The following is a 21,883-nucleotide window of genomic DNA, read 5'->3' as shown; positions in this document are numbered from 1 at the left end:
ATCTCAAGATTACAAGTCCATCTCCAGAGATCTTGATGTTCCTTTGTCTTTGTCCATGGTACACAACATAATTAAGAAGTTGTAACCCATGGCACTGTAGCTAATCTCTGCGGATGTGGACAGTAGAGAAAAATTGCTGAAAGGTTGCAACGCAGGATAGTTTGGATGGTGAATAAGCAGCCTCAATCAAGTTCCAAAGAAATTCAAGGTGCATCAGTGTCAGCACAAACTATCCGTCGACCTTTGAATGAAATGAAACGCTATTGCAGGAGACCCAGGAGGGCCTCACTGCTGACACAGAGACATTTGACAAAATGTACATGAGTAAGCCAAAATCATTCTGAGAAAGAGTCTTGTGAAAAGATGAGACCAAATTAGAGCTTTTTGGTAAAGCACATAATTCTGTTTACCAAAAACGGAATGAGGTCTACAAAGAAAAGAACACAGTACCTACAGTCAATTATGGTGGAGGTTTTAAAGATGTTTTGAGGTCGTTTTGCTGCCTCTGATACTGGGTGCCTTGACTGTGTACAAGGCATCATAAAATGTGAAGATCCCCAAAGGATTTTGGGTCGCAATTTAGTGCCCAGTATCAGAAAGCTTGGTTTGCGTCCTAGGTCATGGGTCTTCCAGCAGGACGATGACCCCAAACATACTTCAAAAATCACTCATAAATGGATGGAACAAAGCACTGGAGAGTTCTGAAGTGGCCACCAATGAGTCTGGGTCTAAATCACATTGAACACCCGTGGAAAGATCTTAAAATTGCTATTGTGAGAAGACTTGGAGCAATTTGCAAAAGAAGAGTGGTCCAAAATTCCAGTTGAGAGGTGTAAGAAGCTTGTTGATGGTTATAGGAAGCGATTGACTGCAGTTATTTATTCCAAATGCTGTGCAACCAAATATTAAGTTGAGGGTGCCAACAATTTTGTCCGGCTTATTTTTGGTGTTTTGTGTGAAATTATGTCCAATTTGATTTTATTTCTTAGTTCTTTTTTGTGTTGTTCCAATGCACACAAAGGAAATAAACATGTGTCTAACAAAACATGTAATTGCATTAATTTTCTGGGAGAAATACTTCATTTTCTGGAACAATTTCGATGGTGCCAACACTTTGGCTATGACTGTATATGGATTCTACCAATATATTGTTGGTGGGGCTTTTAGATACTGTCCTAAGTTTAGGTAGAAGAGGAAAGAAGGATGGTTTTCATTAAGTCCGCTCAGTATTTTCTATAATCAGAAAATTATTGTGAAGAAATTACTTTTGTAATGCAGGTAGCAAAACTGGAACGCAACTATCACATGAGTAAACGTGAGCTGGAAAGGATCCAGGCTGAATTAGCAGCCATACAAAGCGAATTGAAAACCCTCGGTGAACGGTATGAAGCTGCCATAACAGAGAAGCAGAAACTTCAAGAAGAAGCAGAAATTATGGAGCGGAGACTGATCGCAGCTGATAAACTCATCTCTGGGTTGGGATCAGAGAATATAAGGTAAGTTTATAGAGATGTCTTATAAACGAAACACGGTCTTCATCATTCATTGTTCTGTTTCTTAGGCAATAATTTGGGGTCTTAGATATTATTGCCAAGATGTTGTACAGATATTCTGTATAGTTGCATGTGTCTTTGTACGTATTTATTTTAATTCTACTTTTTTATACTAGCTCAGTGTAATTTATCAATTATACTGAGTCAGAATATTTCAGAGATCACGACATATAAAAAACAGCTTAAATAAAGGAATAAAATAGATTTTAACTATAATACATATTATAAAATGAAAATACTAGTACAATATTTTTTTTTAAGGTGGACTAAAGATTTGGAAGAGTTGAAGGAGAGAAGAGTGAAGTTGCTTGGAGATTGTCTGCTCTGTTCAGCATTTCTCAGCTATGAAGGTGCCTTCAACTGGGAATTTCGGAAAGAGATGGTATACACAGAATGGCAGCAGGACATAGTGGGCCGTGAAATCCCTCTTAGTCATCCATTTAGGGTGGAGACTCTGCTCACCGATGATGTGGAGATTAGCAGGTAGTCCACCTCTCTTTCAACATACAGTCTGCAATTGAAGGCTGAAAAAAATAAATGAGGGAATTGAAGGGTAAAATCTTTCTGTCTGTGTAAACTATGCATAAGGTTTCCAACTTGATTTTTAACTTTTTTTCTGCACAACTTGTCAAAAAAATCATTAACAGACAAGATTTTTTGCCGACACGTTAAAAAAACAATGAATTATTATTATTTTAGGTGATGTGTCTACAGGTACATTGCAGACATAAAGACATTCACCACATCTACTGTAAACTGTAAAATTATCATTACAATCACAATAATCTGAAAAAAAGAACACATACCTAACAAATTTTTTTTACAGAAAATTGCCCTATTTTTACAGACTGCTCTGGAATTTTTGGATGGTTGGCAACCCTGATTGGGTACAGCACAGACCAAAAGTTTAGACACACCTTCCATTTAAAGATTTTTCTGTATTTTCATGTCTTTGAAAATTGTACATTCACACTGAAGGCATCAAAACTATGAATTAACACATGTGGAATTATATACTTAACAAAAAAGTGTGAAACAACTGAAAATATGTCTTATAGTCTAGGTTCTTCAAAGTAGCCACCTTTTGCTTTGATGACTGCTTTGCACACTCTTGGCATTCTCTTGATGAGCTTCAAGAGGTAGTCACCGGAAATGGTCTTCCAACAATCTTGAAGGAGTTCCCAGAGATGCTTAGCACTTGTTGGCCCTTTTGCCTTCACTCTGCGGTCCAGCTCACCACAAACCATCTCGATTGGGTTCAGGTCTGGTGACTGTGGAGGCCAGGTCATCTGGCGTAGCACCCCATCACTCTCCCTTTTGGTCAAATAGCCCTTACACAGCCTGGAGGTGTGTTTGGGGTCATTGTCCTGTTGAAAAATAAATGATGGTCCGACTAAACGCAAACCGGATGGAATAGCATGCCTCTGTAAGATACTGTGGTAGCCATGCTGGTTCAGTATGCCTTCAATTTAGAATAAATCCCCAACAGTGTCACCAGCAAAGCACCCCCACACCATCACACCTCCTCCTCTATGCTTCACGGTAGGAACCAGGCATGTAGAGTCCATCCATTCACCTTTTCTGCATCTCACAAAGACACGGTGGTTGGAACCAAAGATCTCAAATTTGGACTCATCAGACCAAAGCACAGATTTCCACTGGTCTAATGTCCATTCCTTGTGTTCTTTAGCCCAAACAAGTCTCTTCTGCTTGTTGCCTGTCCTTAGCAGTGATTTCCTAGCAGCTATTTTACCATGAAGGCCTGCTGCACAAAGTCTCCTCTTAACAGTTGTTGTAGAGATGCTTTTGCTGCTAGAACTCTGTGTGGCATTGACCTGGTCTCTAATCTGAGCTGCTGTTAACCTGCGATTTCTGAGGCTGGTGACTCGGATAAACTTATCCTCAGAAGCAGAGGTGACTCTTGGTCTTCCTTTCCTGGGGCGGTCCTCATGTGAGCCATTTTCTTTGTAGCGCTTGATGGTTTTTGCAACTGCACTTGGGGACACATTCAAAGTTTGCCCAATTTTTCGGCCTGACTGACCTTCATTTCTTAAAGTAATGATGGCCACTCGTTTTTCTTTACTTAGCTGCTTTTTTCTTTCCATAATACAAATTCTAACAGTCTATTCAGTAGGACTATCAGCTGTGTATCCACCAGACTTCTGCACAACACAACTGATGGTCCCAACCCCATTTATAAGGCAAGAAATCCCACTTATTAAACCTGACAGGGCACACCTGTGAAGTGAAAACCATTTCCGGTGACTACCTCTTGAAGCTCATCAAGAGAATGCCAAGAGTGTGCAAAGCAGTCATCAAAGCAAAAGGTGGCTACTTTGAAGAACCTAGAATATAAGACATATTTTCAGTTGTTTCACACTTTTTTGTTAAGTATATAATTCCACATGTGTTAATTCATAGTTTTGATGCCTTCAGTGTGAATGTACAATTTTCAAAGTCATGAAAATACAGAAAAATCTTTAAATGAGAAGGTGTGTCCAAACTTTTGGTCTGTACTTTATATGTGCATGATTCTTGACTTGATACTTTTGTGTTGAATTTCTTAATTTGCTGTAATTGTTTAGCTGTTGTATAGGTCTCATTGATGTTGCACTATTTTGCAGGGATTATTTACTGCTCTTCTAGCACCAACCATTGAGATGCTTGATTTTATTGTATGGTTTCAGTCAGATCTAGTAGTTGATTGTGTAGTTGTCTTCTACAGACCAGGGAATGTAATAAAGCCAGATTTAGTATGAGAACACAGATTCAATTTGCATCACCAAAGTAGATGACAAGACGTAATAAATACTATGCTCATTCTGTAAATTTTATGCAGATGGGGCTCAGAAGGATTACCTCCAGATGAACTCTCTATACAAAATGGTATCCTGACCACCAGGGCCAGTCGCTTCCCACTTTGCATCGATCCTCAACAGCAAGCTCTGAACTGGATCAAAAGAAAAGAAGAACAGCATAACCTTAAGGTGAGCTTAGCTTCCTTATTTTGACATGACAGGTAACTGGCAGTAAGATAGTTTACACTTAAAGAAGCACCCTCAAAACTTTTATCCTCTTAATGCAGTCATCATATTGTATAGCACTGTGCACTTACAATTGCTCATTTTGCCTTTCCACCCAGCGAATTATTCTGTTTTCCATTAGGTCTATGACATCATGTGATTAGAAACTGACTAGCTGAATCCTTCTAAGCTCTATGTAGAAACAGGAGGTCAATTTCTCTGTATGAGTCATAAATCACTGTAAAAGTCCCTAGCAGGGGGGAGGGTGAGCAACTGGCTCAAGAGTTGAAGAGGGGAATTACCCAGCTAATTCTTCTCTTTTCTCTGTTCTGTGAAGAAACGGGAAGTCTCTTATCCCTGCATGACTCATCCCCCTCTTTAATTCCTGACTCATCTGTTTCCCCTTCACTCTGCCATTATACTACTACGAATGATTATGGGTGTGCATTATACTTTATAGGATGACAATGGGGGTGCATTATACTACTATGGATGACTGTCGGGATGCATTATAATTAATAGGATGACTATGCGGTGCATTATACTCCTATGGATGACTATGGGGGTGCATTATACTTTATAGGATGACGGGTGCATTATACTACTATATATGACTATGGGGGTGTATTATACTTTATGGATGACTATGGGGTGCATTATACTTTATTGGTGACCATTGGGGTGCATTATACTTTATGGATGACTATAGGGATGCATTATACTTTATGGATGACTATGTGGTGCATTATACTACTATGGATGACTATGGGGTACATTATAATTAATAGGATGACTATGGGATGCATTATACTACTATGGATGACTATGGGGTACATTATACTTTATAGGATGAGTGGGGTGCATTATACTACTATATATGACGGGGGTGCATTATACTACTATGAATGACTGTGGGGGTGCATTATACTGCTATGAATGACTGTGGGGGTGCATTATACTTTGTGGATGTCTATGGGCTGTGCATTATACTTTATGGAGGATTATGGGCTGTGCATTATACTACATGGATGACGGAGCTGTGCAGTATATTATATGTAAGACTATGGGATGCATTATACTATATGGATGACTATGGGGGGGCATTATACTTCTTCTTGTTCTCTGGAGCGCCATGCCTTCTATGTATACTCCTGGTGAGTATAATAGTTTATTTTCTTCTATACATTAAAGAACAGTGGCAGAACGAGGAACATAATAATAATATTTTTTTATTTTTAAAGCGCCAACATATTCCGCAGCACTTTACAATTTTAACATATACAGTACAGACCAAAAGTTTGGACACACCTTCTCATTTAAAGATTTTTCTGTATTTTCCTGACTATGAAAATTGTACATTCACACTGAAGGAATCAAAACTACGAATTAACACATGTGGAATTATATACTTAACAAAAAAGTGTGAAACAACTGAAAATATGTCTTATATTCTAGGTTCTTCAAAGTAGCCACCTTTTGCTTTGATGACTGCTTGTTTGTATTTGATATTCTCATCCATCCTGTCTTTCTTAATGGATTATACTACAGAGTACGACGATGCATAGTGACTGCAACAAAAAATTAATTATTGATATTTTTTTCTTTTCAGATTTCCTCTTTTAATGACCCTGATTTCTTAAAACAATTAGAAATGGCTATTAAGTATGGCTTTCCCTTCCTCTTTCAAGACGTCGATGAATATATTGACCCTGTAATTGACAATGTTTTAGAGAAAAATATCAAAGGTGCCCAAGGTCGTCAGTTTATCATCCTAGGAGATAAAGAGGTTGATTATGATCCCAACTTCAAACTGTACCTGAATACGAAACTGGCAAATCCTAAGTATTCTCCGTCAGTGTTTGGTAAAGCCATGGTCATGAATTATACAGGTGAGTACATGCCTTAATGAAATAAAATGCACAACTTTCTCTCATTCAATATTCATTGATATTTTAGAAATCAAAGCGGAATTCCACCAGTGGTTGTCCTTTATTGTGCACGATTTACATCAGGATTACGCTTAGCTGTACCTCATTACATTTAATGCTGTCCATGCTTCTCTTGTCAATGTTTTTCTCAGTTACTCTGAAGGGTCTTGAAGATCAGTTGCTCAGCGTCATTGTTGGCTTTGAAAGAAGAGAATTGGAAGAGCAAAGAGAACATCTAATTCAAGAGACCAGTGAAAATAAAAAGTTGTTGAAAGATTTGGAGGACTCTTTGCTTAGAGAACTTGCCACTTCCACTGGTAACATGTTGGATAATGTGGAACTAGTTCAAACGCTAGAAGAGACAAAATCCAAAGCTACAGAGGTAACTGTCTAATATTCCAGTCTTGAAGGGGTTGTCCACCACTCCGAAAATGCCTTCTCAATCCCTATGTTTCCTCCCAGTAAAATAATAATACTTATACTCACCTCTGGTGCTGATGCCATTCCAGTGATGTTGCTACTGGCTCTCCTGAGGATCGTGTGACATAACAATGTAACACAGTCCCTGTGATCAATCAGCACTGGCTTCACTCTCTCCGCCTTCAGACGAATCAGACATCAAGATGAAGTTACCGGATAGCCGCAGCTCACACGTGAAGCCAGTGCTGATTGACCGCAGGGATCATGAGACATAGCAATGTCGCGTGATCCCCAGGAGAGTTAGTGCCGACACTGCTGGAACCGGAGGTGACTATAAGTGTTGTTATTTTACTGGGGGCAAACATGCTGATTGAGACGGGGTTGTCCAAGACTTTTAATGTAGTACTTAAAGTGTACCGGTCACAGTGACATTGTCAGAACTTTTGGTTGATGGGGATCTGGACTTCCATCTGTTACTAAAATTAAGGAGCAGGACTGTTTAAGCTCTTCTCAAAGTGACAGGTTTACCGTTGTACAGATTCAGACTTTCTATGCAGAGCTGATCTCAGTCAGAGGTGAACAGCACTCAACTGAGCACTCCTGTCCTTTCTTTTCAATAATTGGTTGAGGTCTCAACATCTGACCCTTATCAGTCCAAACATCTGACATGTCCCGACAACATATTTCAGTTTAGCTGAGCTTTAAAGATGCCTCCCTATACATCATCGGTCATGGTTCTACTTTCAACCTTGTGCTGTAAAGTGTTTCTGGTGTTGGCACATGACCAAACCTCTGTGTGAAGGGGACTCGTTGGCTGTTTATTTCAATGACTAAGTCAGACCCATTCTCCTTGTGGGCAATTCATAAACAGCGAAGGTGCCATCTTAACTGTTGAAATGAGCAGCTAGCCACTTTCTCACACAGCAATGTCGAAGTCTTACCTATGTCCCTGTATTGCAGAACAGGAAATCATGCACAGAAACCCACATGAACATGATTTGCAACATCATGAACACTTTTTTACATTGAAATTGTTCCCATTGCTACAAATATTTTACGACCTGTATCTTCCTTTTAACAATTGGCATTTTTCTACTAAAAGTATCATAAAGCATTAGATCGTCAAGTGAAAAGGAAGAGGCAAAACTAATGTGATCCCCAACAGAACTGTACATTGGCTGCTCGGGACACGAGGACAATTAGAATTCAGATACCACTTGAAAAATAAAATATAAACCCCTAATGGTTGCTGTGAATAACTAAGGACTATTTTTACGACCCTAAAAGCCAATGATTACCGGATCATTTTACCTTTGATGGAATGTGTATTATTAATAGTTCTTTCTTGCTATATATTTTAGTTATACTATGTGCTATTGTTAATGATGATTGTAGTTTAGATTTACCAATGGCAATTTTATACCTTTAGGTGTCTGAAAAACTGAAATTAGCTGAGAGGACTGCCCTGGACATTGATAAATTACGAGATGGGTATAGACCAGCTTCTAAGCGTGGAGCCATACTGTTCTTTGTCCTCTCTGAAATGGCCTTAGTCAACTCAATGTATCAGTACTCTTTGTCTTCATTCTTGGCTGTCTTCGATTTATCTCTTCGGAAGTCTCTTCCCGATGGTATTTTGGCCAAAAGATTGAAAAACATTATGGATACCTTGACATTCAACGTTTATAACTACGGATGTACAGGTCAGCTCTTTAGAAATATATTGAAATTGCACTTTATCTGTTTGTCCAGCTTATAGACCTGTGATGTGAGAGCATGAATGTTTCCTTCTTGTTGGAGTAATTATATAGACACATAACATGACTTACAGAAGAAACGTGGTAAAATATCAGGTTTACTAATCTATATGGACCAAATATGTGTTTATTATTGAGAAATCTAATGTATGAGGGTGAGTCAAAAACTATCCACACTCCAGTAATATTAAATCATCTGTGGGCCGCACTGTCTTATCAGCTGTTTCTGTACGAGGTCGCTGTCTTCCCAGTCATTGTTGTGCAGGCTTGAACATGTTATGGTAGTTTATTTTTGACTGTGGTGCAAGAAACAATGGCTGCCAGACTTGTGATTGGCATGAAAGAAGAGCAACGGTAATTCGTTTTTTGTGGTCTGAGAGTGTGTCCGGTGCCAATATTTATCGAAGATTTTGTGCACAGTATGGTGAAAGTGTTTTGTTGTGAAGAATTGTGTATGAATGGATAGAGAAGTTCAAGGAAGGTCACACAAGTGTCAGCTAAGAGGGCGCAGGATGCCCGTCCATGACTGATGATAACATTGAGTGGGAACGAGAACTGATTCTGTTGGTTAGAGGAGTGACAGTGGATTATGTGGCAAATCGTGTGCAAAGATTCACGTCTGATGAAGAGGTTAACGACAGTGGTACATTTGTGGTTTGCAGCTCACCCTAATATATTTTTTAATGAGTGAATGCGAAAGCTTGTTGTCAGATCGACAAAGTGAATTGAAAAGACGGGAGATTACGGTATGTAAAAAATGATGCATTTGTCTCTTCTGATTGTTGATCAAAATAAATTCTACCGCCATGGTGCGGTACATTTTTGACTCACCCTCGTATACTGTATATCAGACCTAAATTATACTTGCTTTTAGTAGTATATATTTGATCTGAGGATTGTGCATTTCTAAAATGATACAGCTGGAATTAATTGGGACCGATGTGTGGAAACTGTCGAAATCCATATAAACCATAAGTACCTTAGCTCTTGCATTTAGTATAGGAATATTGGTGTACCTACGCTATGTATTCTATTAGATGCCATACAGCAAGGGTGCCTGCTGTAACATCTTCCCGATGTGTGGCATACATGTACATCACACATCGGGTGCAGGGGTATGGAGCGCGCCCAGGAGCTAAGCCTGCAACATCCACAGTGGGGGCCGGCTATGTTATAGCACCAGATATAGCTCCAATCACAATTGCTGCTGTTTAACCATTTAAGAACTGCTGTCAATATCCAATAGTGGCATTTAAATGGCGTGATTGTGAAGCGCAATCTTTCCGGTTCCCCTAAATCCTCCCCCTGATCGTAAAACTATTGCAGTATATAAAGCAAGCAATCAAACGATTGCATGTTCTGGATCCCTAGGGGGACTACAAAATAAAGTAAGAATAAAAGTTTTTAGAAATAGAGAAAAAAATGTTAAAAAAAATATAAATGTTTGAATCACCCTTTTCATAAATAAAAACATAAAAAAATGTAAACAGACTTGGTATAGCCATGTCCATTTCATGAAAATGTAAAATAAAAAATTAGAGTTATCGATCAAAACACCACACACGCCCCCTCCCAGTATGGTATCAGTAAGAACTTCAGCTTCCCATACTAAAAAACAAGCTCTTATACTAAAAACAGAAAAGATACGGCTCTCAGAAAATGGTGCAACCAACTAAACATTTTTTGTTACAAAGTTCTAAATTATTTTTAGCCTCTAAAGTATAAAAAAAAAATGACACAACTTTGGTATCACCGTAATCGTACGAACATTAAGAATCATGTCGTTAGGCCATTTTTACAGCACAATGGACACCATAAAAATAAATAATAAATGAAAATCAATGGCAGAAATGCATGGTTTTTTTTTTCAACATTTCACCCCACTTACAATTTTTTTTCCCCTTTTTCAGAACATTGTATGGTGAAACGAATGTTGTCATTCAAAACATCAACTCATCCCCCATAAAGACAATCTCTCATATGGTTATATTTACTAAAAAATAAAAAAAAGTTATGACACTCGGATGAAGGGTAGGGAAAAAACAAAGAAACATGGCCTGTTCAAGAAGGGGGTAAATACTGGACACAGTTTCTACGTAGAGGGCAACATGGATTCCATTGATATATCCTGTTACTTGGTATAATGAAGGGCTATTGAGCAGATTCCCAATAAATCACTATCAGGCACAACTCGGTGGGTTCATACTTAGGGAAACTAATAGGAACTTTTTCTTTCAGGCTTATTTGAAAGACATAAGTTGCTGTTTTCTTTCAATATGACCATTAAAATTGAACAAGCCGATGCCAGGGTGCCACAGGAAGAACTGGACTTTTTCTTAAAAGGTAATAAAACTACAGAATTGTTCACTTTTCGGTGCACCTCAGTTATAGTTATAGAAGTTATATTTCTTCTTGTGATTAAAATTCAGGGTTTGATTTACATTATCCTGGTTCTGACCTTTCCTTCTCTTCTAGGAAATATCTCCCTGGAGAAAAGCAAGAGGAAGAAGCCATGCTCTTGGCTCCCTGACCAAGGATGGCAGGACATCATGCGCTTGTCTGAACAATTCCCATCATTGTTTGGGTCGCTTCCTGATGACGTAGAGAGACATGAGTCCGAATGGAAAGCTGTAAGTGGCAAATCCAGGGTCTATGTTATACCACATAAACTGTAGAATAGGGAACCTGTTAGTTGATTCATGCTGCCCAAACCATGGCAGCTTGTATCAGAGCCTGGTTGCACGATTGCACTAGGCATATTTTTTTCTGAAAAGATCTAGCTGAAGACTATTGGGAGAGATGAGATTAGTCTGGCACAGCCCCTGGCTGCTTGTCTCTGCACCGATCTATTTGATTGATAGGTCTCTCTTAGTATACACACATGGGAGAACCATGCCAATTAACTAGAGCAGTGTGAGGAGTCAGTGCTGGACTAACCAGGTCTGTCCCTAGGGTGGGATTATTAACTGTGTTTTCTCTGAAGCACTGGAGCGTTTCAGAAAAAAACATACCTGGCTACAACCATCCAGCCAGGCTCCGATTTATGCTGCCTGTGGTTTGGGCAGCATGAATCGACTGACATGTCCCCATTAACGGTTACTTATATCATACCTCATATTATGATACAATGTATGTGTAGCATTCAAGTGCCAAGGAGATTCATGAGTAATACATAATCTAAGAAAGATTGCAATCTATGGTGGGTATTATATGGAGGATTATAAGTAATAATACATCTTTTGCCTTTTCCTTTAAGGCTATGTGCGCAGCATGTTAAATCCTCTTGCGGAGTCGCTAGTCTCCGCAACATAAATTTGACCACTAGAAAGTATTGAATGCTGTAAATATGCATGGTTCAGTGAACACATGTGGATTTACCTGCGTTCAATAGAATGCAACAATTTTGGACGCAGCAAAAAATATGCGTCCAAAGCGCTGCTACGTTCGGATTGTGGGCACAGAGCCTAAATTTAAAAAAAAAAAAAATGGCGTGGGCTCCCACGTCATTTTTATAACCAGCAGAGGGAAAGCCGACCGCTGGGGGCTGATATTATTAGCTGAGGAAGGGGCCATTAGCCAACAATGTTTGTTTAGTCTTTACTGGCTAGATTACAGGGAGACCCAAGAAAAATATTGATGTGGGGGTCCCCCTATAAAATCTAACCAGAAAAGGCTAAACAGACAGCTGCGGGCTAATATTAATAGCCAGGGAAGGGGCCATGAATACTAGCCCCCTCCGCGGCTATTAATATCACCCCTCAGCAGTCCCAGAAATGGCGCATCCATAAGATGACCCAAATCTGACGCTTAGCCTCCGCTGTTCCCACTGCCCTGTAGTGGTGGCGAGTGGGGTAATGAGGTTGTGGTTCACGTCAGCATTGTATTGGCGGCTGATGTGAAGCCCAGGTTAGTAATTGAGGGCGTCTATAAGACGCCCCCATTACTAACTGTGTAGTAATGTTATCGCCGCCTTTTCGATAAAAGACATGGGCAGAATAAAGTATTTTAATGAAATAGAAAACACACGGTTTAAATTTTTTTTTTATTGCACTGTCAGTCCCCGAAGCCTTTGATCTTCTGAAAATAAAGTAAAAAAACAAACAACCATATCCGTCACCTGTCCATCGTCAACAACGCAGTCCACGATTCCGTCACGATTGTCCCTTGGCAATCCAGGTCACTTCTACAGCTGTGACATCAGCCATCACTGATGTCACTGCTGTAGAAGACAACAATGTACACTGACAAGGGTGTAAAATCACTCCTGTCAGCATACATCCTGCTGCAGGAGGTCACTGGGGTTCATCAGCTGAAGATCAGCTGATCAGCCCCAGTGAGCTCACCACCATGGGAACATTCTTCAGAACGGTGAGGTCACGTGAGCGATCAGCTGATCGCTCAAGTGACCGCAGTTCCCTGTAGTGCAGTACACTGCTGGGAGTGAGCGCGCTCCCCGCAGTGTACCGCCGGGCTGAGAGCATCCCCGGGGACCGAGGACCAGGAGGACACCGGGGGGCGCAGGACAAGTGAGTATAGTGTTTTTTTCTTTAATTTTTACTTTTTTTTTCTTTTTTTTACCGCAGGCACGCCAGCTTGGCAGAGCAGACTACTGCTACCACCAGGCGCGCCACTCTCGCTGTTATCAGCGGGAGCGGCGGTCAGATGAGAGGAGTAGTAGTCCTCCTCTCCCGACCTGGGTACCACCCGCACCGCGTTTCCGCCACGAATTCGCGGCTATTGGCTTTAATTGAAACGCAGCAAATCCGCAGGTATAAATATTATACCTGCAGATTTGCTGCGGTTCAATTCAAGTCAATGGGTGCAAATTTGCGGAGGAAACACCCGCACAATGGTCATGCTGCGTTTTTACCGCAATGGTAATCCTGAGCGGAAATTTCCGCATCATGTGCATAGCACATAAGGATTACCATTGCTATAGCTGGCAGACCTATTAACAAGCGTTTTCGCAGCGTTTCCTCGGCGGAAAAACTGCCGCAGAAGCGCAGTAAAAACATTTCGTGTGCACATAGCCTAAGACCAAGCAATAACAATTTTTTCAAGGGGTTGTCTTAGGGTAAACATTAATGGGATATGCTACCAATGATCAGCAGGGCTTCTCTAACATTGCTTCACACCTATCATTGGGCATGATTGCTATATCCTAGTGACATGCCATTATTTTGAGAAAATCCCTTTAAAAAGGTTATATAGCCTACATTGTATAAAGGAAGTACAGAACTGTGTGATAGTCTCTATGCTTCTTATTAAGGAGGGTCCACGGTTATAGAAGATCTTTCTATATAGTGACTATTACAGTTCTGGGCTTCTTCCCATTTATAGTTTATGGCCTCTGCAGGCCTAAATAGAGCAGCACAAATGCCTCTGTACATATCTGAGAGCTCCTATACATCATAACAGATACAGGAATTGTGTGCACAGGACGTGGCGAGGGATTATTTTCAGTTTTGAAAGTATCCATGTCTATTCACTGAAAGCAATCAGAGCTCTAATAAGCTTGAACAAGACGATCAATATAATCATTTAAGATATTTATTTAGATATCCAAATACAATGTCATCATGCTCAGTGTTACTCAGTGATCACTTTTTCTTATTCAGTGGTATGACCTGGATACTCCGGAACAATACCCCTACCCTTTAAGCTACAAAGACAAACTATCCACCTTTCAAAAACTGCTTCTTCTTCGATGCTTCCGAGTAGACCGTGTCTATAGAGCTGTGACTGAGTATGTGACTGTGACCATGGGAGAGAAGTAAGTACATTAACTGGCTAAAAGCGATTTTCCCCAAAATAAGTTAGAATACATTAAATATTTTTTTGTTAGGTATTCCCTTTACTCATTTACTATATTCATGATTCAAAGATCTCCTATTTGTAACTTTTCAGCTGTCATGAAACAACAACTCCCAGCATGCCCAGGCTGTCATGCGGTTGTAATATTAATAATAATAATACTATAATAATTATGTGTTTTTGATATGAAATCCTGAAATTGTGCTGCCTGTGTTATAGCATATTTGCAGGAACAGAGACCTGGAGCCAGTCTGACCAGACGGCCAGGATAAAGCACCACTGGGAGCAGCCGCGGTACAGACAGATTACCGGTTATAGATTGCCTGTTATAACTATGTCGCTGCCGGAGAGCATCTCGGCATCACATCTACTTCATTACCTGTCCTCTCAGTAGCCTCCGAGGAATCAACATCAATTATTATCGGTTATTTGATTATTTGAATTATTATTTGACAATTATAAATGTTTATTTCTTACATTCTGTGCTTAGATACATCTATGTAATGTGCAGTCAGAGCTGCTTTGTAGAACTCAACAGAGATCCTCATTAAAGGGTTTGTCCACTACTACGATACTGATGACCTATCATAAAGATAGCTAATCAGTATCAGATTCATGGGGGTCTGATACCCGGCAGCCCCACTAATCGGCTGTTACCGGCTTCACCAGCAGCCCAAAATAAACCGTGTATGAGGGGAGCGGCACAGCACTATCTCACTGCTTAGTGCTCACCGCCGTGTACAGCAGATTAGCGCCTATCGGCTGATGTGCTGTTCCAGAATGCTGCTTTCATCTATTCTTAATAAAGTAAATATATTTATTATTTAATAATACAAACTGTTACACCCCTTAGATATGTGCAGCCTCCAGTCATAAGCTTTGAAGCTATATTTGAACAGAGTGTTCCTACATCACCTATAGTTTTTATCCTAAGTCCTGGGTCTGATCCCGCCAGTGACCTCACAAAATTGGCAGAGAGGTCGGGATTTGGAGGAAATCGCCTTAAGTTCCTTGCCATGGGTCAGGCGCAGGAAAAGGTAAGTTTCTTGTTTAGCTGTCTGATGGCTTTGTACTATGTTCATTTTTGCTATGACCTGTAGATTTTGTCTTGTATCTGTTTAGTACACTTCTGATGACCTTGTACATGAACATCAGTGGTTGTACAGTACTTAGTTTCTTCAGATACAAGTGCGGAGATTCTTGTTTCAGTGTTGATTGCATGAGACACTGGGGCAGATGGTTCATACATTTTAGTTTGTGTTATTATCTATATGTGTTGCTTTTGTCATGGTAGGTGGCACTTCAGCTCTTGGAAACGGCAGTGTCTCGTGGCCAATGGCTTATGTTACAAAACTGTCACTTGTTGGTAAAGTGGCTAAAAGATTTGGAGAAAGCACTGGAGATGATAAGGAAACCACACCCAGACTTTCGCCTATGGCTCACCACAGATCCCACCAAAGACTTTCCCATTGGAATACTTCAGAAATCCCTCAAGGTTTGAATTATTGATATAGAAAGTAAAAAAAATGAATAATTTGATTAATAAAATCAGCAGCATGGTGGCTCAGTGGTTAGCACTGTTGCTTTGCAGCTCTGGGGTTCTGGGTTCAAATCCCACCAAGGACAACATCTGCAAGGAGTTTGTATGCTCTCCCCGTGTTTGTGTGGGTTTCCTCCGGGTTCTCCGGTTTCCTCCCACACTCCAAAGCATGCTGATAGAGAATTTACATTGTGAGCCCCAATGGGGAGAGTGACGATAATGTCTGTAAAGTGCTGTGGAATATGATTGCGCTATATATGTAAGCATAATAAATAAATAATAGACAATTAAATTGTGTTTAGAACTAAGGGATACAAGCGTTCCTAAGAATGTTTATATCCCAATCATCAGCCCTTACTTCTAAATGAAATCTCGTATTCTGATTATCAACTCTTACTAATAATCTCAATCTCACATCATGATTATATGCACTCACATCTAAACACGATCTTCCATCCCATTTATCGGCCTCTACTTCTAAAATCAATCTCATATCCAGATTATCAGCCCCTCTTCTAAACACAGTCTCGTATCCCCATTATTGGCCTGACTAAACAGGCCACCAATTACTCAACGAACAAGCAATACACTCATTCGTCGGGTGAGATGATTTTAAAGCAGCCTTAAAATTCATTGTTCTCGGCATCACATCGTTCTATGAGAACAAGTGATGCATTGCCAATTACATGATGTTTTAAGCACGCAAATGATTATATTATATTGTGTGCATGGAAGTGCAGTCTAAAAAGGCAGTTAAACACTATTGCCGATGACTGTTTAACTGCCGCTGTCAACCTCTCTAAATGGGCTCTAAGTTTTATGCAGAGGAGAAATCTATTTTCTAAAATACATCAAATAGTTACCGTATATAATCTTAATAAAGTATTTTTATTGAAAATTTCCAACAAGGAGTTTTTTAAATAAACGTAATACATAATCAAAACTGTATTGAATAACAAACACTACATAGGAGGGAGAGGGGCGGAAAGGGAAGAGGTAAGAGGACAGGGAAGGAAAGAAAGAACAAACAATAAAGAACAGTGCAAGCAGTTGTCAACTTACTGATAAAGCATAAAGAAGGAGCATCTCTCTTTGGGTGTCATTCCAATATGTGCATTTCTATTATACCTGGAATATATATAGGTGCAATACCTAGGAATCCTCCTTATTAAATCAAACCCAGTCTTTGTCTCATTAATTCCCTAGACTCTAGCCCCGACTCGTCAATCCACGGAGCCCAAATTTGTTCATATTTATTGATGGCCCCTCTTTTCTCATATACCACTTTTTCCATATTTATTTTGTTAATATATTCCTTGTTTGGCTCTCAGTATCCAACCAATGTTGTGCTATTAGTTTTCTCGCTAAGTATAGCAAGTGCACTATAGCTACTTTACTCAGCTAAATATTTATAAAATCAACCATAAAATATAGAACTAAAAAAAATAAATAAAGGGGAGAACAAGTTCCAATATAATAAAATAGTGACATTTAGTCAGTTAAAAGAAACAAAAATAATAACTGGTGGCTCAGTGGTTAGCACTGCAGCCTTGCCTCGCTGGGGTCCTGGGTTCAAATCCGATCAAAGACAACATCTGCAAGGAGTTTGTATGTTCTCCCCGTGTTTGTGTGGGTTTCCCTCTGGTTCTCCGGTTTCCTCCCACACTCCAAAGACATACTGATAGGGAATGTAGATTGTGAGACTCAATGGGGACAGTGCCCATAATGTCTGTAAAGTGCTGTGGAATTAATGGTGCTATATAAGTGAGTAAAATAAAAAAAAAATAACTGCTCTTTAATTATAATTATTTTAACTTAACAAAGGACCTTACATTAAAATATTCTGTCCATTTCCTTACAGGTTGTTACGGAACCTCCTAATGGGCTGAAGCTAAATATGAGGGCTACGTACTTTAAGATCTCTCATGAAGCTCTTGACGCCTGCCAGCATCCAGCCTTTAAATCCCTGGTCTATGTGCTGGCGTTCTTCCATGCTGTGGTGCAGGAGAGGAGGAAATTTGGAAAGATTGGCTGGAATGTTCCTTATGACTTCAATGAATCTGATTTCCAGGTATGATCTTACGAATTCTACAGTCGTCATGTCCAACTTGCAGCACTTAGAAGCTGTAAGAGAAGAACTTAAAGTGACTGGTAACAACTAAGACTTCCAGAATTGCATTTTATGACAATTACACCTTATTCATTAACTAATTCCATCCTGTTTTACAGCTAATACCAGTAACTCATGGTTATAGAAGATGTGATAATCGGATTAGAGATGAGTGAATTTACCAGCACAAAAACTATAGAGTACATATCAATCCTCCAAATATTCTCTTCAGTTTCTAGAAACAAAGATTAAATGTAAAATCTATCAGCCCATTGTATAGCAAACTAGACAGACCCTTTCACTCATCTCTTATTGTAACAGTTTGCCGAATCTGTTCAATATGGTTCAATGGGAGTGTTATAAGTTTAACATGAAACACCAAACATGACAATGATATATCTATAATTCGGATTGATATTACATTTCTGTGGTTTCCCAAGGCCAAAAATCCTGGAGCTTGGAACCATAGATGTGATCATGTCCCCTGATCAAAAATATATCTGTGAATTGTGGTAACAGCAGATTATTAGAGATATGGCATGAAAATATTGTATTTCCATGTGATGTCCCTGGTATGGACTGGAGATGTACAGTCTACCGTAGTGACAATTATCTTCCCTGCATATTTATCAACTCTTTGCAAAGGAGAAAACACACAGAAAGCATTTGGTCTCCCTGTAGACTGGCTGACTACTTGTTCATTTAATTATCCCAGCAGCCATGCTGCCAGGTGTCCAGTGATATCAATTAGATAAATAAAAATCCAATAACACAAAAGGAGCTGTCAGCAGCGGATCTTGATGATTTGCATGCTGAAGTGCATTGACTGTGGCAGAACATTCCTCATACAACCATTAATAACCTCATTGATGACAGCCAATTTATGTAAGTGTGGGTATTTCTGATCATGATGCTGATACTCGTTGCTGAATAAATTGAGATGTTTTGAATTTTCTTTTTCCATTTTTTTCAGCTTTTTTATATCATTCACATGTCTACAATCCCATGATTTCCATAATTCCATGATTTTTTGCAATTCGAATGTTGAGGAGTGTATCTTCTTGACATGGTTTCTAGCAACGGACTCTATGAGGACTCACGCCGACGACCGTATTTTCGGTCCAAGTGCGATCTGACAAAACATCGGATCGCACTCAGACCCATATTGTTCTATGGGGCTCAGTCTGTCTGAGGACAAAAAAAATCGCTGCATATCCGAGTTTGATCTGATATTTGGATTGCACTTGGCCATTCCAGTCAATAGGTCTGTAAAAAAAAATCAGACCACAGTCGGATGACATTCGAATGCGGTCCGATTTTCACAGACTGACAGAATGGAGACAGTTTTTTCCAACTTCTCCACATTCTAAAAAAATTGGATCACGCTCTGATCAGTGTGATTAACATGAACGGACTGAATTTCTCGGATGAGAGAAAATATGGTCGTGTGACCCCAGCCTCAAAGTGACCCATTCCTTGAGTGTTTGTAGACTCCACTATCACAATATTTATATGAACATTTATCAGTCATCAATGGATCGCGCTAATTTGAAAAAAAAAAAAATTCATAAAGTATTTTTCTGGCTTCTACATTTTTGAGGCCAGCGTTATCCTGTACGTCTTCAAAATCTTGTAGTTCTGTGAATGTGAAGTTTTGACTTCTTGCTTAGTGGTAGATTATAACAGCGCACCCTGTGTTGTTTTTTTTCAGGTGTGCATGGAAATACTGAACACGTACCTGACTAAAGCGTTCACACAGCATGATCCCAGGATACCCTGGAGCAGCCTGAAGTATCTTATTGGAGAGGTCGGTTTGTCTGCACTGCAGCTATTTTCTTACTCTCATTGATCTCTTCACTGTCTGAAGACATATTCATACATCTTCCTGGAAATCCCCTGGAATTAGACATGCTGGCTGTATTCCTCGCTCTGTTGTCAGCAGCATCCTCCAAATCGATAATTGTGTTGGTATAGAAAAGGTTTAAACGGCAGATATTCTGGAGACATATTGAAATAAGCATCAGATAAGTGTAGTGTAAAAGTGATTATCCACTCGGTAATGCATACAGCTTAATACACCTATATACCTGTGAATTTAGTAGTTTAAGTGACAGATATATTTTACGGTTTCTTAACCCTTAATGCCAGGGCAATTTTTCATTTTTATGCTTTAATGTATTTCCTTCCCTCCCTCCAAGAGGCTTGGCTATATAATTTTTCTGTCGATATAGCCATATGAAGTCTTGTTTTTTGCGGAACGATTTACAGTTTTGAATCACACTGTTCATTTTACCATACATTGCACTTAAAAATAGGAAAAAAATTCAAGCCGGACGAAATGGTGAAAAAAATGCAATTCTGCCAGTTTTTGGGGTTTTAATCACAGGATAAAAAATGACCTGTAAACATGATTCTATAGGTCAGTATGCTTACAATGATACCAAGCTTCCATAGAATTGTTTTCTTTTTTTATTTAAATACTGAAAAAAAAAGCTTGTAAGAAAAAAATTGGGTTTCTATTGTCATTTTTCGAGACCTGAAATGTATAATTTTTTTCATTTTGTTTTTTTTGTGATGGTGAGTTGATTGTTTTATTGATACTACTTTGGAGTAGATACAATGTTTTGATCGCTTCTTTATGCATTTTTTTAGGGAAGTGTGGTAACTGAAAAAACTAATTTCTGGTGCTTTGATATTTTTTCTCTTTACAGTGTTTTGTGCATGGGTTACTTAATTTTACACTTTGTAAGACCAGACTTTTACAGACACAGTGATACCAGATATGTTTGGATTTTTATTTTTTACATTCTTGTATTTTTAATGGGGGAAAATGGGAATGATTTTAATTTGTATGAATTATTTTTACATCTTTTAAAATTTTTTTTTTTTTTTTTTCAATTTCTTACTCTTATTTTTAGCTCCCTGATGGGACTTGAACCTGTGATCATCTGATTGCTTATACTTTATCCTGCTGTACAAACGTATTGCAATATATAGTACGAATCTTGTTCTCCTTTGAAGCTCAGCCCATGGCTGAGTTTCAAAGGAGTACTAAGATGGCAGTGAAGAAGGCCCACCATGGTAACCATCAGAGATTGACGGCGGCATTTAAATAATTAACCCCTTCACGGCATATGACGTAAACTTACATCATATGTCGTGTCCCTGCCTTTGATGTGGGCTCACAAGCCAAACCTGCATCTTTCCCTACACATGACTGCTGATTTGATCTCCACCCACGGCTGTTAATCTCTTACATACCGCTGACAGCGGCTTTTAACATGCGCCGACAGAGGTACTGAAGGGAATTACGGACCTTCCGAGAATCCACAATTTTTTTGTTGAGGGAGACAAAATCAAAGGGACAAACTCCTTTAACAGGGATTTATGGAAGACATTAGGGATGTGAGGGAATGGAGGAAGCTGCAACCTAAAAGCCACTGGATTGATCACTTCCAGAATTTCATAGGGACCAATGTACTTCAGACCCAACTTTCACCTAGGTACTTGAAGTTTAATATTTTTGGATGACAACCAAACCTTATCACCTATTTTAAACACGACCACCGAACGTTTTCTATCAGTGTCTCTTTTTTGGTGAATTTGAGTGGCCCCCATATACTTTTGAACCTCCCTTCACACATCCCCAAGTTTTCGTATGGCAACCTCCACACCAGGATATTGAGAACTTAAAAAAATCTTAAAAAATTCACCAAAATAGGTATGAAAACCATAATT

At 39.3% G+C, this 21,883-nt stretch overlaps 1 protein-coding gene across 1 annotated transcript in view; it reads left to right on the top strand.

The window, feature by feature from the left end:
- The window catches only part of DNAH10 (dynein axonemal heavy chain 10), a 192,677-nt gene that overhangs the window by 152,014 nt on the left and 18,780 nt on the right, over positions 1–21,883 (top strand). Inside the window, exons 60-72 of the mRNA XM_073676172.1 lie at positions 1,279–1,496; positions 1,815–2,036; positions 4,393–4,540; positions 6,186–6,465; positions 6,657–6,886; positions 8,354–8,627; positions 10,920–11,024; positions 11,157–11,311; positions 14,300–14,454; positions 15,349–15,532; positions 15,790–15,990; positions 17,897–18,106; positions 19,857–19,952. Of these exons, the coding sequence (XP_073532273.1) occupies positions 1,279–1,496; positions 1,815–2,036; positions 4,393–4,540; positions 6,186–6,465; positions 6,657–6,886; positions 8,354–8,627; positions 10,920–11,024; positions 11,157–11,311; positions 14,300–14,454; positions 15,349–15,532; positions 15,790–15,990; positions 17,897–18,106; positions 19,857–19,952 (2,478 nt within the window). The remainder of the gene's footprint in view (positions 1–1,278; positions 1,497–1,814; positions 2,037–4,392; positions 4,541–6,185; positions 6,466–6,656; positions 6,887–8,353; positions 8,628–10,919; positions 11,025–11,156; positions 11,312–14,299; positions 14,455–15,348; positions 15,533–15,789; positions 15,991–17,896; positions 18,107–19,856; positions 19,953–21,883) is intronic.

This window comes from Phyllobates terribilis, unplaced genomic scaffold, assembly GCF_046119375.1.
Source record: "Phyllobates terribilis strain yellow unplaced genomic scaffold, ASM4611937v1 Scaffold_1__5_contigs__length_1240528914, whole genome shotgun sequence".
NCBI lineage: Eukaryota > Metazoa > Chordata > Amphibia > Anura > Dendrobatidae > Phyllobates > Phyllobates terribilis.
Note: the sequence above shows the minus strand (reverse complement) of the source record. Positions and strands in the feature narration are given on the sequence as shown.